General features: G+C 35.9%; 1 protein-coding gene across 3 annotated transcripts in view; it reads left to right on the forward strand.

Moving 5' to 3' along the window:
* The window catches only part of LOC136226413 (ubiquitin C-terminal hydrolase 12-like), a 34,685-nt gene extending 16,473 nt beyond the window's left edge, over positions 1 to 18,212 (forward strand). For 2 of the 3 annotated variants that reach the window (XM_066014879.1, XM_066014881.1), the window contains exons 17-32: positions 1,363 to 1,440; positions 1,567 to 1,655; positions 1,730 to 1,838; positions 1,950 to 2,018; positions 2,122 to 2,232; positions 2,678 to 2,733; positions 9,299 to 9,476; positions 9,573 to 9,674; positions 9,761 to 9,832; positions 10,006 to 10,071; positions 16,089 to 16,154; positions 16,625 to 16,708; positions 17,026 to 17,142; positions 17,283 to 17,357; positions 17,476 to 17,562; positions 17,683 to 18,212. In XM_066014879.1, coding sequence (XP_065870951.1) covers positions 1,363 to 1,440; positions 1,567 to 1,655; positions 1,730 to 1,838; positions 1,950 to 2,018; positions 2,122 to 2,232; positions 2,678 to 2,733; positions 9,299 to 9,476; positions 9,573 to 9,674; positions 9,761 to 9,832; positions 10,006 to 10,071; positions 16,089 to 16,154; positions 16,625 to 16,708; positions 17,026 to 17,142; positions 17,283 to 17,357; positions 17,476 to 17,562; positions 17,683 to 17,724 — 1,401 coding nt within the window. In that variant the 3' untranslated portion in view covers positions 17,725 to 18,212. The remainder of the gene's footprint in view (positions 1 to 1,362; positions 1,441 to 1,566; positions 1,656 to 1,729; positions 1,839 to 1,949; positions 2,019 to 2,121; positions 2,233 to 2,677; positions 2,734 to 9,298; positions 9,477 to 9,572; positions 9,675 to 9,760; positions 9,833 to 10,005; positions 10,072 to 16,088; positions 16,155 to 16,624; positions 16,709 to 17,025; positions 17,143 to 17,282; positions 17,358 to 17,475; positions 17,563 to 17,682) is intronic. The other variant, XM_066014880.1, reaches the window with a different exon arrangement.
* The last annotated feature ends 694 nt before the right edge of the window (positions 18,213 to 18,906 follow it).

Below are 18,906 nucleotides of genomic sequence, written 5' to 3' on the forward strand. Positions count from 1 at the left end.
AATAATTTATTTTTAACAAATTTTATGTTTGGAAAAGGAGTAAAATGGAAGAATTTAACTGATTCTACAAGCTAATTTGAGGGAATTGTACATCATGTTGGATTGAGGAAAATATGGTAGTGGATAGGACGAAGTGGAGGGAGAGAATTTATGTCGCTGACACGATTTGATTTCACGATTTTATATGATGGTTCATGTTAGCCGACCCCGAATCATTTCGGGACCAAGGCTTTGTTGTTGTGAAGTAAGCTTCAGTTGATTTGTATAGTGTTTTAGCAGAGCTGCTAAAACATTTATGATAAACTTTATATACTATTATGACCATGCTCTTTTTCCTCGAATTGTTTTTTTAGATAATTAGGAAATGTTCAATATTTAGTAACACATCTGAAATTGTTTAGAAGCTATTATTCTAATTCTTAAAAAAAATCGCATTATGTGGACTGATTCCTTTGGATATAATCCTGTGAAGTCCAATTCCACAACATCTCTCCTGTGCTACTTTTATTATTCAAACCTTTTGCTGGTGGAAAGGGGTGTGCATCATTATTTCCAAATATTTACTATTGTAGCAATTAAAATGAAATGGAATCTACAGTAAATGTTTTATTTGACTACATTTATAATCCTTGAGAGAATGTGCAGACTGAACCTCTTTGAAAAAATTTCTTTTTCCCCTAGTCCATGTCTGAATTTGAACATTTTGCTTCCCTCTCTAGTGTGCAAGGTCCAATAGTAAACCAAACATTTGTTGGAGAGGAACTACTCTAGTATTTGCAGATAACATTCTTTTTTCAAGCAATATGTTATTATAATAATAAAAACTTAAACAATAATTTCTGTTTTTATAGGGTAAATTTTACGTTTTCCTATCTAATTTCTGTGTACGGTTGGTGTACCTGTTCTTTTTTGGCTGAAGTAACAAATTTAGTGTGTGAGAAGCTAGGGTCTTATATTAGTCTGAATAACAATGTTGGTTGCAGTGAAGGGTGTTGTGGTGAAGGTGTATTGTTACAGAAATTCTACCTTGAAATTTCTGTTCAACAGATTTGCATAACTTGTACACTGGGAGGTTAGGTTTGGGCACATGTACCCCAACTTTGCTTCTTTTCATGTAGGAGCACTAAAATAACTTTTGGTATTAGTGTCCCTTAACTTCTTAAATTCTCATCAAAGATATTAGTATGTGAAGAAAGAATATGTTTGTTGCATGCAGCATGCATCTGAATACAAATCCACAAAAGCAAAAAATTAAAAACAATTCAGTTTATATTTTTATTGTGACTAAATTCTTATGCTGCCATGTGCTGCTGCTTTTGTCTTCTACTTCTAAGCATGCACATGCTCTTTCTTGTATTGCAGGTTGGACAACTGAGAGAGGTTTCCAATAAAGCAAATAATGCCGAACTAAAGTTGTTTTTGGAAGTAGAACTGGGACATGTACCGTTCTTAACCTATAACATCACTTCTTCCTTTTTTGTTCTCTCTTAACTGAGTTTTGATTTTAACACTGGCGAATTTAATGTGGCTTATCATGTGTTGATTCGAATCACTATGATAATACAGGATTTACGGCCTATCCATCCACCTGAGAAGACTAAAGAGGATATCCTCCTTTTCTTCAAACTCTATGATCCCTCGAAAGAGGAGCTTCGGTAATCTCATTTCCCCAGGTTTATCTTGCTTGCATATTTATGTAGTTAGTCAGGCTCACCTTCTGGCATAACAGGTACATTGGACGGCTGTTTGTGAAGGGGAGTGGGAAGCCTATGGAGATATTGACAAAGCTAAATGAAATAGCTGGCTTTTCTTCTGATCAAGAAATTGACCTTTTCGAGGTATGCCATCTGGTTTTGATTTGAAGTATGACAGTGCTATAGTTTTTTGAACTGGTTTCCACATCAATAATTAGGCTTGGTATAATTCTCAATTTCCTGTTTTGTATTCAGGAAATAAAATTTGAACCTAATGTCATGTGTGAACACATTGACAAGAAGCTCACATTCCGTGCTAGTCAGGTACTTAAATTATATTTCTATTTCCATATTTGTATATGAGAGAGCTGCATGTATTTTTTAACTTCTCTATCTTTGCTGACATTTTTGTTTGCTCTTTATACAGCTTGAAGATGGAGATATTGTTTGCTTTCAGAAATCCCCTCAAGTTGGTAGTGGTGAACAGTACCGCTATCCTGATGTACCTTCTTTTCTTGAATATGTCCATAACCGTCAGGTATATAATAAAGTATTTAGCAAAAATTATATTTAGCAAGGATTATAATTTTCTATTATATTGCTGGTAGTTGCTGCTGTACTTGTTGTTATGGGTTAGGAGTTCGCATCATTCTTGTTGCTAACCTTGCATTCAACTTCATTTTATTTTGGAAACTTTCACAAATGCATATTAAATTAATCCGTTTTTAGTGATGACCAAAATGAAAGATTGAAATTTGTGCCCTAGGAACTTCCCCCGCTCATTATCTTGTCTATGCCTGTTTGATATTTGACTGAAAGAGTAAAAAAATCGAACATATATATGATAATCTGACATCAGAGTTACCTTTTAATCAGAGTCAAGGGGTGACTACTGGTATCTAAATTTAGTAATTCCATTGTTCCATTGGGTGGATCGATGGCTTTTGTATTTAATGTGGGCTTTTGTTTTTCCTTATCTATAGGTTGTTCGCTTCCGATCTTTGGAGAGACCTAAGGATGATGAATTTTGTCTTGAGCTGTAAGTTAATTTATAACTAGTCGGATACCCCGTGTGTTGAGCGGGTTATATGATACTGTTTAACAAACTTTTCTTTATAAATTAATCTATCTAGGAGAAATCCTCAATATTTACAGAACACATAATGTTATTATTCTAATCCTACCTATTGTATAATAGAAAATAAAAATTTGACAATCTTGTCACTTCCATGATTGCGTAGTCACTTTTATTAGCACGCCATATTATGTCAATTTTACCTATTGTATATCACAAAATCAAAACGTGAAATCCAGAAACATGGATGCTAAAATAAAATTAAAGTTCCAATCAAGATAAAAAATATTAGATACAGATTAGAGAAAAGACTGCATAACAACATGAATGTTATTAAATTTTGAATAAGCTTTATAACGTTGAGTTAAAAGACATTAAATGAAAGAATAAATGTTTGAAAGACCCTAAATGAAAATTTGGGAAGTAGCAGAAAAATTCATCAACATGCCTGCTTAATAAACACACCAACATTAGAATACTACTAATCTAATCCAAAGCGCATCAAAATAAAAAACAAAACAAAAAAACCCCCACATAAACTTACAGTGTCAAGACTCTTGACGCCATTTGTCCAGCCGCTAGAACGTACATCTTGTGCATTCCTTTCAAGTCGCGAAAATATTGAGACTGAAAATGTATTTTGTAAAACACGTTTACCATATATTTCATTTCGTCCTCCTGTACAACTCCAATTGGCAATGATTCATTTAGCAGATTTCCACAATCATATAAAGCAAATGGGCCGCATGATTGGCCCCAGACTGTCAACAAAGAGAAAGAAACACCTAAAGTGGGTGTTTAATCCTGGCATAAATTTAAGCATATGTTGTGACACCGAAACAATTAAATAGTGGCTATCTATTATTCTAGTCAGGAAAGGCTTGCTCCAACAGTCTAAAATAATGCCTATTGATACCTTGTAGCTTCAAACTTGAAATATCCTCCAACCAACAATAAAATTGAAGGAAAAAAATATCAGCTGAGGAAGATGATATTCATTAATCATACACTACTTTTAATGATCCATCAAATTCCATCTCATTTTACAATTAGTAGATAATGATATGAAATTACAGGATAAATTCATCCAAGTACAAAAGTAGAGGAGCTACCACTTGCAAATAAATGATAATTAAGAAATTATCTTTTAATTTGTTCACTAACCAGCAACTTTCTGGGGTTCACCCCTCTTCCCATCATAAAGAAACCCTTGGAGAATGCTCGTGTTATGAATACGGGTTTGGGATCTTGTTATGGTACCTTGCACTCTAAAATCCTCTAGGAAAGAATGCTTAAAAGTCTTCCTTCCCTTCTCTATCTTGTTGAAACGGTTAGGAGCTCGTTAAGAGAGAACCCCACGATCTCAGAATTCTTAGGAGCTCGTTAAGAGAGAAGTCCGCGATCTCTGAAGATTTTAATTGGATTTTCAACTGATGCTATTTTATTAATAATCTCCCATCTCCCCTTTAAATAGAAGAGACAGATTTACAATATAGGAATAATGCTAGCTAGGGCTGCATAAGAAGCAACTGATTAGGAATAGGAAACAACAACTAATTAGGAAAAGAGAATAACCACTAATTGCAGAAATCAAGACCTATCCTATATGTATTGTAACTAACTATTGCAGAAATCAAATTAATGCATGAATCCTAAATAGACAGAAATTACTATAACTGAAACAAATCCTTGATGGAAACTAATTAATACATGACTCCTGATTAGGACTCTAAAACATAATACCAATTAGGACTCTAAACAGCAACAGCTAATTCATGACATTGCCCTTCGTAAATGTGCATAATCTCATGCGCTTGAAATTCCATGGTCATCTTCCTCAGTTTCTGATTGTCGCTCCTCGATTCCTTCCAATAAAATAATTTCTTGCATTTATATCCGGCAGTATATTTTTCATCACAATTATAACAAAGCCAACGCTCCTCCATCTCTCTGTGGCTCAATCTTTTGATAACAGGAGGTATAGCCTCGTGAATTGTTTGTGACTATTTGACGCAGTTCTGGTTGGCTTTCCCTGAAACGGCTAGTTTGTCCTCCATATTATCTTGCAAGGCTCATTGCTTTTTTTAGATCTGGCGGATTCTGGAGTTCAACCTCAACTGCTATAGAATCCTCCAGACCATTCAAGAATAACTCAACTTCCTGTCGAGGTAACAACGCATCAGCCCTTCAGCTGCTCAAACCGTTTCTGGTATTCTTCCACTGTCCCTGTCTGTCGCAGCTTGGCTATTTCCCCCAATTTGTCGCTTCGGATTGGAGGACCAAATCGCAAATTGCAATGCTCTTTGAAACCTTTCCAAGATAGATGAAGCTTATCTCTTTTCAATTTGATAAACCATAATTGTGCATCGCCTTCTAAGTATAACGATGCCAGGCCCACTTTCTCTTCTTCCACTGTCCGTTGGTGCCCAAGAAAATGTTCACAACCACACAACCACGCTAATGGATCAGCCGCTCCATCATACTTTGGAAAGTCAAGTTTTGCATACCTTGGAACGGTGATTTACAAAATAGGAATAATGCCTAGCTAGGGCTGCATAAGAAGCAATTGATTAGGAATAGGAAACAACAACTAATTAGGAAAAGAGAATAACCGCTAATTGCAGAAATCCAGACCTATCCTATATGTATGGTAACTAACTATTGCAGAAATCAAATTGATGCATGAATCCTAAATAGACAGAAATTAATTACTATAGTTGAAACAAATCCTAGATGGAAACTAATTAATGCACGACTCCTTAGGACTCTAAACAGCAACAGCTCATTCATGACAGCTTGTTCTCGAGCATAGTTATTAATGGTGTGCCTTTGGCCGCATGAGGCACAAGGCCCTAGGCCTAGCGCCTCAGTACCTCCAATGGCAGGCGGTGTCACTCTACGCTAAGTGCGCTTTTGTGCACCTAGACATGTTGATAAAGGGCGCGCCCTGGTGCGCCTATGTGGAAAGATGGTTTTGAAAGAGTTAAATAGGGTTTGGAAAGAGTTAAATAGGGTTTAAAAGAGTTAAATATAGATTTAATATTCACCATTGGATTAAAGACACATCTAGTGTCTAAAGTAATACTCCCTCCGGTCCACAATATTTGTCTTTTAAGGTTAAAGCACAAGAATTAAGAAATATAATTAATTTTAACTAAAAAGACTTTGTTACCTTTGCATTAATTGATTAATTTTTAACTATTCCCAAAATAAAAAGGTAACTTAAATAGGGGTATATTTGGTAAAAGTCAATTAATTGTATGGATTGAATCAAAACGTCATGTATTATGGAACAAAAAAAATATCGAGAAAGACAAATATCATTGAAACGGAGGGAGTAATAAAAAAGAAACTTCTATCTGCCTCAGACTTTCAAGAGACATACAACGTTACAAAATTACAACGAAAAAAGGCATAATGCATAGCAGCGAGAAAAGAAGAAAAAAAGAAGAGAAAGAAGAAGTACCACAGACCATACGTTGAGTGATGAATTTGAGACTTTTGATGAGAATTAGCTATTAGTCAAGTTAGGATTTACTATTTACTTGAACAAAGGAACTGTACCGTAGATTTAGAATATGGCACGGAGTGTTGGGCAATGAAACACAGCCACATTCATAAGATGTCGGTGGCGGAGATGCGTATGTTGAGATGGATGTGGTCATACGAGAAAGGATCGGGTGAGTAATGAAATAATAAGAACAAAAGTAGGGGTTACATCTATTGAGAATAAAAATGAGGAAAAACCGACTAAGGTGGTTTGGCCATGTAAGACGAAGAGCGCTTGATGCGCTGGTTAGGAGGACCGAAGAGTGGCAAAGGGATGCAATGGTGAGGGGTAGGGGAAGATCTGAGCAAACTTGGAAGAGGGTGATTGAGAGTGATATGAGTTTATTGTGGATTGAGGAAAATATGGTAGTGGATAGGACGGAGTGGAGGGAGAGAATTTATGTCGCTGGCACGACTTGATTTCACGGTTTCGTATGACGGTTCATGTTCGCCGATCCCAAATCATTTCAGGATTAAGGCTTTGTTGTTGTTGTTGATTAGTTTTATGTCGCTGACACGACTTGATTTCACTGTTTCGTATGACGCTTCATGTTAGCCGACCCCGAATCATTTCGGGACTAAGGTTTTGTTGTTGTTGTTGTAAGAATATTGTCATGGTTATGAAAAATTAATAACATCGGAGCGTTTCCGCAGTCGAATTAATTTTGAATTTGATAAATGCATTGCTTGTGAAGTATGTGTCCGTGTATGTCCTATAGATCTGCCTGTTGTAAATTGGAAACTGACATTCGAAAGAAACGGTTGCTAAATTATAGTATTGATTTCGGAATCTGTATATTTTGCGGCAATTGTGTTGAGTATTGTCCAACAAATTGTTTATCAATGACGGAAGAATACGAGCTTTCTACTTATGATCATAGTTTAAGGCGAGTCAAGGCGACAAGGGCAAAATATCGCCTTGAGGCGAGGTGAGAGGCGACAAAAAATTAGAAAATCAAATAAAGTAAAATTAACTCAATAAAAACTAGTAGTACTTAAGGATAGTTTAATTTCTAAACTTGTAAACCAAAATAACTTAAAGTCTAATAATAAAGTGCTGATTCTTAAATCAAAATAGCATAATATCAAGCATCTTGCATTCGGTTTTTTCGATGCAGTAGAATCAGTAGCACTAACACTACCACTCATTTCCAAACACCTACAAAACAGAAAAAATATAATCAGTTCAAAGCATATCTCAAAACTAGAAATTCCCACAAAAATTCGGCAGCATAACGGCACAATTACATGGAAAGAAAGAAAATATAAGAAGAAATCAAAAGTGAAGAATTAGAAACCCTAACCCTAAACAGAAAAAGAAAGATAAAATAAAGATAATTAAAGAGGAAAGGAGAGAAAAAACATACCGGTGATTGATGATCGGCCGCTGGCCAGCTGGGAAGCAGAGACTCGGTGGTGGAGGAGAAGAAGAGATAGCCGTTGGAGTTTTGGGGGGTGTCTTCCAGTCTCTCTGTTTAATTTTATTGGGCTGTTGTCTGTTCCTTTTTAAAGTCTTTAAATAGATTAGGGGCTTTTTTTTTTTTTTTTTTTTTTTTAAGAAAAGGCTGACTTAACGCCTTACCTGCAAGAGACGATCGCCTCTCGCCTCAGACCGCCTCTTGCCTGAGCCGGTGAGGCGATCGCCTCTTGCAGGTCAACAATGGAAGGCGGTGGGGTGATCGCCTGAGGCGACAGAGGTGATCGCCTTTTAAAACTATGCTTATGATCGTCATGAATTGAATTATAATCAAATTTCTTTGGGTCATTTACTAATGTCAGTAGTTGATGATTATACAATTCGAACAATTTTAAATTCAACTAAAAAGAAGGATAAACCACTTTGATTGATTAAAAAGTACAATTATTAAACTAAAAAAGCGAAAACTATGTTTTGATCTAAAGGTATAGTGCCTAAGTGCGCTACGTGCCTTTAATAACTATGCTCTCGAGTACATTGAAATTGCATCCCCTTTAAATATAATCAGCACAATAGATACCGAAGCCACATGTCGAATCAGCCTTCGCGCACCAAGAATAATAATGAATATAATGCACCCTCACATTTTCTTTGCCACAACAAAATAGAGTCCTGAACCAAAAAATTATACATCAAACTTCAAAATTTTCTGGATCAATAAGTTAAACACATCTATGAAACCTTGTATAAGAGAAATTAGATGCAGTGCAGGTCTCTAAGGGAACCTTAGGCTCTACGTCGATGGCGGAAATGAGATCAGACAGTAAATCAAAGCAGAGTAAAGCATCAAGAGATTGTTGAGAAAATGGATCAACAGTGGACTCAAGTTGAGCCACCAGCAACACACCAAATCGCAAATGCGCCTAATTTCTTTGCCGACCACTTAGCGCAACAGTTCATTTGTTGATTCATGAGCTAAATAAGGAGGCTGCCTTTACATTAATATCTATGGGCATGTTCTCCCTCAGAAAAGTCTTTGCCATTGTTGAAGTTGGAGTCCAAAATCCGATGAGAGAGAGTGAAATTCGAAGAGAAACCAACCTCTCTTAGATTTTTGAAATCTGGCATGAGAGGCAGTTTCATTCCTCTCTCACATTACCATCGTAGTCAAATTTTGGGTGAGAATAGGGGGAAATTCTGGTTGTGGTAGAGACAAAGAAGAACAGAGACGCATAAAGATAAACAAAACAGGGAGTGGAATTTGTATAGAAAGATGAAACATAGAAGATGAGAAGACTCTAGATTTGTTTAACGGATCAAATAAAAAGAATTAATTAATGTGAGGAGGCCAAAACAAAGGTTAAAAAGGAAAAAAAAACAAATTTAATGTTTGTACTAATATTTTTACACATCAGCAATTATGCTGACTTGGCACAATTTGAGACTAATGTGTGTTTCAGCTATTATATAGAGTAATAGTTATGCTAGTCTGGGTCATAAATCCATTAGATGCATTGTATATTTTATTTTGCATTTTTGTTTTCTTTTACCATAAATCTTCAGGTCAAAGCTTCACAATTATGATGATGTTGTGGAAAGAGTAGCTCGACATCTTGGCTTGGAGGACCCATCCAAAATTAGGCTTACTTCTCACAACTGTTATTCCCAACAACCTAAACCACAACCGATCAAATATCGAGGAGTGGATCATTTGACTGACATGCTGGCTCACTACAATCAGGTATACCACAAAAGTTTTGATTGGTACAGTTATTGTTCATTTTCTTTTTTGGTCTGGTGGCTGGAATACACTCATTTCTTTTTTGTTGCGTGTTAGACAAGTGATATCCTATACTATGAAGTATTAGATATTCCTCTGCCAGAACTGCAATGCTTGAAAACATTGAAAGTTGCTTTTCATCATGCTACCAAGGATGAGGTCAGTGCAAATAATTGATTTTTTTTAATATATTTAATTGTGTGGGTTTCTAGTTTTTTATTTGGTAGATAACTGTGTGTTCTTAGGTGGTGATTCATACTATTAGACTGCCAAAACAGAGTACTGTAGGTGACGTAATTACTGACTTAAAGACAAAGGTAAAACCTTGTGCCTTTCATGCATAATCTTTTCTTCACGTGTTTGATAAGCATATTCAATTTGGCAAATATGGAAATTAATGAATGTGTTATATATTTTGTTTTCTTTTGTGAACAATAAAAAAAATATTTTTAATTGCATATAACTATTATTTTGCTGTCATTTGGATCAGGTTGAGCTGTCTCATCCTAATGCAGAACTTAGATTGCTTGAGGTTTTCTATCACAAGATTTACAAGGTATGAAGTACATCTTGTATAACGTTCTATTCTTAAAAAAATTAGTATGTTGCACGGAAGCCCCTCTTCAGTAGAGTTTCCGCGTTTCATGTCCGTTTTGGAAGCAAAAACGCCCGGAAACCAGTATGACACGTTTTTGGGAACGTTTCCGTAAAAATTGAAAATAGGAAGCACATTTCTGGTGTAGGAAAACTGTTTCCTCCGACAAACGCAAATTAATTCAATTCCGACTATGATTCTACCTAATTGAAACTTCCTCTTTAGCTAGAACTTCTTAATTGATGATGATTCCTATTCCACGATTTCCAATTATTCACATTTTCTTCCCATTGTTGTAGTTATCTGTAAAGTATAAATACCAATTTTTTATTATTATACTTCTAATATGAGGCGAGCCTTGGCGCAACGGTGAACTTTGTTGCCGTGTGACTGAGAGGTCACGCGTTCGAGTCTTAGGAGCGGCCTCTTGCCAAAAATTTGGCAGGGGAAGGCTTGCCCCAGTACACCCTTGTGGTGGGACCCCTCCCCGGACCCTCGCTTAAGCGGGGACGCGTAATCACCGGGCCTCCCATACTTCTAATATTTATAAATATTTTACACGTTTCCCCCACATTTCTGTTTCCTATGTCTTTTAGAACATGCAGCATAGAAAAATTATATTTCTAGCTATATAAGTTGAGGATGTTGTCATTGTTATCATTGATTAACTTGATAAGCTTAATCTTTTGTTTAGTTTCCATGTTATCCTTTTTCATTTCCTCCTTTGTATTTAATGTTGAATTTCCATCTGGTCAATAATGCTTGGCTGGATTGGATGGATCTTTTATGATAGAACTTTGTAAATTTCTAAGTGGCTTCATGGAAAATATCATTGAACAGATCCAAAATCTTTGACTGTTTTTAAATTCTATGGTACCTTCTAAATTTCGAAACATTTTCCTAATATCAAAAGGCAATTGCAAGTGTAACCAAATAATAAAGTTGAAGGGTTAAAACATTTTTTTTTAAAATATAATGAAGTCTTTAATCGGAACAAAATTATATTTTGAGTTATCCATAAAAGAAAGTGATGAAGTTCAATGACTTGCAGGTGCGTATTTCTTACAAAAGACTAGTTTGAGGTTTGAATCAAATAAAACAAATCTGTAGGGAGCTCAGTAGAATAAAGTGACAAGTTTAGAAACGTAAGAGTTTTCCATTACCATGAATGGAGTGTTTACAAGCCAACTCATAGTCCGCTACATTTAATATCTTGTTCCTTATATGGGTTGGCCAAGATAAGTTTCGAGGGGAATATATGGATAACATTGTATGGACAGGAGCCTTGAAGTCTTCAATGATGATCTAATTTGTGGCTGAATGAATACGATAGAAATCATTCTTTGCCCTATCCAAATCAAATGCTTAATAATTATGATCTTTCCTAGAAGGGCCATGTTGTTATGTGTCCGCAAATAGGATCCCTCACCTTGATTTCTCTGGTTGCTCCTGATCTTAGATAAACCTATGTTTAAAAACCTAATGGTGATTTTGAAAATCGTCTCTTTATAAATAGACTAAAAAGGTTACAGAGGAAAAGAGTCCCACATAGAAAAACTACTGAGAGACCTAATTAATTCTGACTTGTAAATAAAGAGGGAATATACTAGCTAAGTGACCCACTCAAACTAAACTACTATAATTAAGACATGCTGGAAGCAGGAATTAAACAAATAGGAAGCCTGAATAATAGGAAAACACGTTGGATTGATATTTGTCCATAACATTACTCCCCTTTTGGACTAAGCTTGTCCGCAAGCTCGAATTTGGGAAGTTGGGATTCGCATCTGTCATTCTCCTTCATCCACTTGTTCGTCATCAAAAGACAGATGAGTTTCTTGCACTTATGTCTTGGTGAGTAAAGTCCATCACAATTAAAACAAAGCCCTCGAGCCCTGCGTTTTGCCATTTCAGTTTGGGACAGCCTTTTGATTGGAGGTGGAGTGCTACTACTCATGCTTGAAGTTGTTGAGGTGTTATTTGCACAAGTCTTTTGATCATTGGTGGTGGTTTGAATAGAGGGCTGAGCCCCTTTGGAACTACCCACGAAGAAGTGGCTTGTCCCATGCTTGTTCCTTGGCTGCTAGCAACTTCCTTTCAAAAGCCCTCGCAAAATTCATGGCGGTAGCTAGATTTGGAGGATTTTGCAAATCCACGTCCATCCTTAAGGTTTCAGACAATCTAGCAGTAAAGAAGTAGACTTGCTCAGTTCTCGCTAGAAGAGTCTGAAATTGTTGGTGGTACTCTTCCACTTTCCCGTTTGTCGAAGATTAGTTAATTCACCCAAAGGATTATTGCTCAATGGTGGCCCAAAACGCAGCAAACAATAGGACTTGAACTGATCCCAAGTGAGTCCAGACTCCTCTTGTTCGAGTAGGTAGTACCATAATTGTGCTTCTCCTGTCATGTGAAAGGCAGCTAATCCTACTCTCTTCCGTCTGTATTTTGATTGCTGAAAAATTGCTCACGGCGATATAACCAGCCTAAAGGATCCTCCTTTCTGGTGTAAGGAGACTGAAGTCGGGTATACTATGGAACAACATTGTTTGAATATCGGTGTTGGCCACTGTAATTGCCTGTTGCCTCTGATTCGTTGCTTCCAGTTGCAGCTTCATTTCGGGTTCCTTTCTTTTTCCCAAAACATTCAACTCCAACAAACGTTGGATTCCGTTCATGCCTTCTCTTAACTCTTGCAACTTTTGGTTAAATTTCTTATTGGATTGGGTCAGCCGATGATCCAGATCTTGAACCTTGGCTGTGCATTGCTCAAAATCACCCATGACGATAGGCACTGATACCAATTTGTTATGTGCCAATGAATAGGATCTCGTCACAGGTCTGTTCTCCAAAAAATCATCTTGATTTCCCTTGTTACTCCTGATCTTAGATAAACCTATTTTGATCACCCACAACGATAGGCACTGATACCAATTTGTTATGTGCCAGCGAATAGGATCTCGTCACAAGTCTGTTCGCTAGAAAATCATTTTGATTTCCCTTGTTACTCCTGATCTTAGATAAACCTATTTTGGAAAACCTAATGGTGATTTGTGAGAGATCGCCAACTCCCTGAATTATTATTGTGACCATAAAGCAATACCCTTTTATTATTGAAAATCGTCTCTTTATAAAGAGACTAAAAAGATTACAGAGGAAAAGAGTCCAATATAGAAAAACTACTAAGGGACCTAATCAATTCTGAATTGTAAATAAAGAAAGGAATATACTAGCTAAGGGACCCACTCAAAATAAACTACTATAATTAAGACTTGCTCTTAACTTTTGCAACTCTTGGCTAAATTTCTTATGCGATTCGGTTAGCTGACGATACAGATCCTGAACCTCTGCTGTCCATTGCTCAAAATCATCCATGACGATAGGCACTGATACCAATTTGTTATGTGCCTGCAAATAGGCTGCGAATAGGATCTCGTCACAGGTCTGTTCTCCGCAAAATCACCTTGATTTCCCCTGTTACTCCTGATCTTAGATAAAGCTATTTTGGAAAACCTAATGGTGATTTGTGAGAGATCACCCGAGTCCCTGTGTTATTATTTCGACCATAAAGCATGCCCTTTTATTATTGAAAATCGTCTCTTTATAAAGAGACTAAAAGAATTACAGAGGAAAAGAGTCCAATATAGAAAGACTACTAAGAGACCTAATCAATTCTGAATTGTAAATAGAGAAAGGAATATACTAGATAAGGTACCTATTCAAAATAAACTACTATAATTAAGACTTGCTGAAATTAAACAAATAGGAAGCCTAACTAATAGGAAACACGTTGGATTGATATCTGTCCGTAACACATGTTCAGTTTTGGAATAATTTTCAACGACCCAACTGTCCTATCCGCAATTTCAAACTTTAGAAATTAATTTTTCTTGGTGAAAATTTATAGCTTATAAAATTACCAAGTTGCATTTGTTTAACTAGACATCTACTTTAGTTCGTTAGGGTTGAGCTCAGTTTATTATTTCCTAAAATTGCATTCATCAGGTTGGAATTGCCAAAATTAGAAGGTTTCATGAATTTGTGGAAAAATGTGGAAGGTTTGTATATTGTATCACCGGGCTTAACACAAAATGACAGCTCAAAAATAGATTAAAGGTCGACTTGTACTCAATGTTCAAGTTCGTCCAAAATGATCTTTTAGGTCCTTTTATCTGTAGTTATAAATCTATTTAGAACAATCTTATGATGGTCGCAAATGGACCAATTAAATGATGACAAATTACCAATCTGTTAGATTTTGTGCTGATATGGAGAAGATGAAGAGTTAAGATTACTTAAAAAGAATCTTGGGCCAGAATGGCATTTCTTAAAAATTCAAGAATGGATTTGACCTTAATTCCACTCAGAAGTTATGAATGTCAAGTAATCCGAAGAAAAGGATTATAGGAGAATTGTGAGTGAGTTGATATGTTTTTGAACTGATTACTTTGAATTTGTAACTGTGTGGCTGATTCAGATGTGACAAATTTAAGGATGGTGTCAACCTCCTTTCCTGTCAGCTGTAATAATGTCCAGTCATCTAGAAGAAAAATGATGACAGGAGTTCTGTCAGTTGATATTTTGAATGAATTTGAAATGAATTAATATCTTTATTACTCAGATGTGACCTTTATTAGATAATTTGATTAATGGCCTTATTGTTAAATTATTGGGAAGTATTTTGCTTCATTATTGTTTATAATAGAGATGACTATTTAGTGTTGAACATACGAACTCAGCCTCAACCTGAATTAAGAAAGGATTTTTAACTTTTAACCTACAAACCAAAATGACTCCAGCATTTTATAGTTGAACTTGTATCTATTTTCATTTTCAGATTCAAAAAGTTGAAATTGCAAAAAAGAGGAAAACAATAATGACATTATCAATCCAAACCAATATCTGTCCTGGTAACCCAAATCTGAAATATCATAGGGATAGACCACATTAAACACAACCTGAATGTAAATTGTCCTGTCCTGATCCTTGCACTTGTGCCCCAGTTGGCCCCTCTTATATATTTGTTAACAAATCTAAATTGTGCTGACCTGATTCTTTGATTTGTGCACAAGTTGGTTTTTTTTTTTTTTTTTTTTTTTTTTTTAATGTATTTATCATCAAATTGAGCTTTAAATGCATAAAATAAAAGATCTTCAAATTAGCACCACACAGTCTCTTGTACCACTTGAGTGCCAGTGAATGAGCTAGGTAGTTATGTCAACGTGATTTCTCCTATGTTGTTGATTAAAACTTCACGACTCATCATCTTATGTTTTCGTTGTATAAAAATAGTTGAATTTGGGTGTGGCTTTTTGGGGCTAAAAGGTGGTGGGGAAATTTATTGATTACGAGAATAGGCAAATATAACCTGAGATGTGGCACCATAAAACAATACCTTCTTTGGAATCTCTCTTAGCATGCAGTGAGTTATCAATACATTTTTTTCCCCAATGAATATGAATCGTTTCATGGAAATTTTGTTATCAACTATGTTGCATGTAAACGGAAACGGACACCTGGAAATGCTAAAAGGGCGGCCCGGTCGCACTACGCGTCCCCGCTGAGCGAGGGTCCGGGGAGGGGTCCCACCACAAGGGTGTACTGGGGGCAAGCCTTCCCCTGCCAATTTATTTGGCAAGAGGCCGCTCCTAAGACTCGAACCCGTGACCTCTTGGTCACACGACAACAACGTTTACGGTTGCGCCAATGAAATGCTATTTCTAAAAAAATTTAGCTAGGAAACGGTAATGGAAACAGACACGAAACGTGGAAACCCTAATGAAAATGAGTTTCCGTGCAATATAGGTTATCAATGTTTAATTCTTTTTGCATTTTTTTCTCTGCGTATTGCATCAACTGTTTATTTTTGCACTATGTGAATAAATTTTGGCCTTTCATGATTTTTCACATTTTTTTTTTAAATTTAATTTGCAACATGTGCTTTCTATGCTATCTCATGTCTGAGCAACTATGTTTTTCAGATATTTCCACTCAGTGAAAAAATTGAGAATATCAATGACCAGTATTGGACATTACGTGCTGAGGAGGTCAGTCTCTCTCTCTCTCTCTCTCTCTCTCTATCTTCATGTTGTTGGGGATGGTGCCAGGGGTGCAATCATGCAACCGAAGATGAATTTGAGTGGCAATAAGTTCAATTTTGTTAAGCTAGATTTTGCATGTAAACCTTCCTCCCTCTTACTACATATGAATGTTGAGGTTGATTATTATGAATTACCCGAGCCAGCTTATGTACCTTGTTTGACGTGCGTTGAACTGTTGAACATGAACTATCATGGTTTGATTCTCTTGCAGCATATTGGTCGTGCAATGTTCAGATAGTGAACACACTTGCGCTCAAGCTTTAGAAAGTCATATACAAAAAGAATATATACCATTGCTTTTGTTCCAACCCTTTTATTAGTTTTTTTTTTAGTTAAACTTTCTCCAATTTTTCTTTACATTCTTATTTATTTTCCCTACCTGTTTGTGTGTTTCACATGTATGATCTTCTACTCAGATTCCCGAAGAGGAGAAAGACCTCAGTCAAAATGATCGCTTGATTCATGTTTATCATTTTATGAAAGACCCGGCTCAAAATCAGGTGGTTTGAATTCACTTTTATCAGTTCTTCATTTTTAACTGCAGTTTTACTTCAGAGTTCATTTTGTGGGGATTCAGTTGTCCTAATTTGTAAATTTGGTGGGGAACTGGAATTAATGCTTAAAATTTCTAAACGGAGGTTAAATATTAAATTCAGACTCAACCACGATTAAAAATATAAGTCTTGATTTTTATTCTTACACTCTTAACTGCTACCATAATTCAACATTAATTTGTAGTTTGGTTATTAGTTACAGAAAATAAGTTAATCATGCTCTTACTTCTCAACTACTTGTGATTCCTTGTAATATTTAACAGCAGGTCCAGAATTTTGGGGAACCTTTTTTCCTAGTCATTCATGAGGGTGAGACATTATCTGAAGTTAAAGCACGGATCCAGAAAAAGTTGCAGGTTCCTGATGAGGAGTTTGCCAAGGTTAGATCAAGTTTTTGTTTTTTCTGCTTTTCCAATTTGTTTTTAGTGGTTTAGACATGACCTTTCTCAGTAATTGCAGTTTCTTTTTAGTTTTTGTGATCCTACTAATAGCATTTGTGGGATTAAATTTTAATGCACAGTGGAAGTTTGCATTTTTGTCGCTTGGTCGTCCTGAGTATCTTCAAGACATGGACGTCATTTCCAGTCGATTTCAGGTGTCTTGTTACCTTCCTAATCTGTGTCTTTTGATACCAGTAACATCTCACCTGTAAGTTGCATGGTATATTCAATTTATGTTTCACTTACTGTATGGTTTTTTCTTCTTGGGTTCAGAGAAGGGATGTCTATGGTGCTTGGGAGCAATATCTTGGATTGGAGCACTCTGACAATACTCCGAAAAGATCATATGCGGCTAATCAGGTATTGAGCTTTGGACTTTAAACTTGCCTTACAGGGTTAATTTTCCATAAAATAAATGAACTTCGAGTAATAAATTGATTGGAGGGACACAGTCGTAATCCTAAATTTTGAATTTTGCAGAATCGACACACATTTGAAAAGCCAGTAAAAATCTACAATTAGAAAAGAGAGATGGGGGTACCCCAATGGTATTAAACAGCTGCAAAATGAGAGAAGCATGGCGGGGAAAACGAATTATTAGGTGTGGTAGAAATGTGATTCTTTCATGTAGGCAACAAAGCGAGGACTTGATCATAAGACCTCACTAGTTTTGACTTCTCTCTTCTTGTGTTGTGCCTGTGTATCAGGTGAAATAGTAGAGATGGCATCCAACTCTTAAATTCGATTGTAATCTAGTACATAAGATTTTGTTGTGGGGGATGGGATGTATAGAGGGTATAGGTTTGTGTACTTGAGGGTTTCTTTCTTTTTTTCCATTTTTTTTCTTTCTGAATTTACTCTTTTTCCCCCTTTCCCAGTCATCCTTTTGTGATTTTTCATTCGCACGCTGTATTAATTAGAGAATGTTTAGAGTTCTGTATAATGTGCTATTCGGGTTACTCTGGAGCTTCCTGGATTTCTGCAAATACAATACCGATTTTTCCATCTTTTACCTTGTTTTTCTTTTATCTATCCTTCCATCTGTAGCACACCCAAATTATTTGCATGACTCAAGTAGCAAGTGTTAATTAGGTAGATGAAGATATAGACATTTCAAGCATATAATGCAGAAAACTGGTGCTGCTTCATGAAATACATTAACAAGTGGTAAATTACATCCATAGCCCCTTAATTTTTGGCTTACTTTCTTTCCAGCCCTTGAATTACATAAAAAGTATCTCAACTTTCTTTTAACTAACATGAAAATTTCTTGATAGATAGATATCTTTTGGTTTTGAGTTCATTTAGGTGCAACTTGTTAGGAGAAAAAGTAGTTGGTTAAAGAAAAATGGTGATTTGAATATTCCTTAAACATGGTCTTAAACCATTTTGAAGTCGTTAATAATTATTTTGATGTTTATTGTATGTGAGTAAATGATGAAGTGTAGAGATTTTTATGTTCGGTTCATAAAGAGAATAAAGTCGTGGTTATGGATGTAATTTACCCTTGTTAATAGTGGATTGTCCGGAGTCTCATTGAACATTGATTTGCTTAATGGTTTGCTAGTATCTAGTTTTAAGGAGGCTTGAACCCCAAATGTTCACAAAGAAAATAATATAAATTGCAAGGATGTGTTTGCAGGAGTATCCAAATTCATGCGCTTTATAACGTGAGAATATTCATGTATTGCTAATGTTGAAAAT

The sequence above is a fragment of the Euphorbia lathyris genome, chromosome 4 (genome assembly GCF_963576675.1).
Source record: "Euphorbia lathyris chromosome 4, ddEupLath1.1, whole genome shotgun sequence".
Taxonomy (NCBI): Eukaryota; Viridiplantae; Streptophyta; class Magnoliopsida; order Malpighiales; family Euphorbiaceae; genus Euphorbia; species Euphorbia lathyris.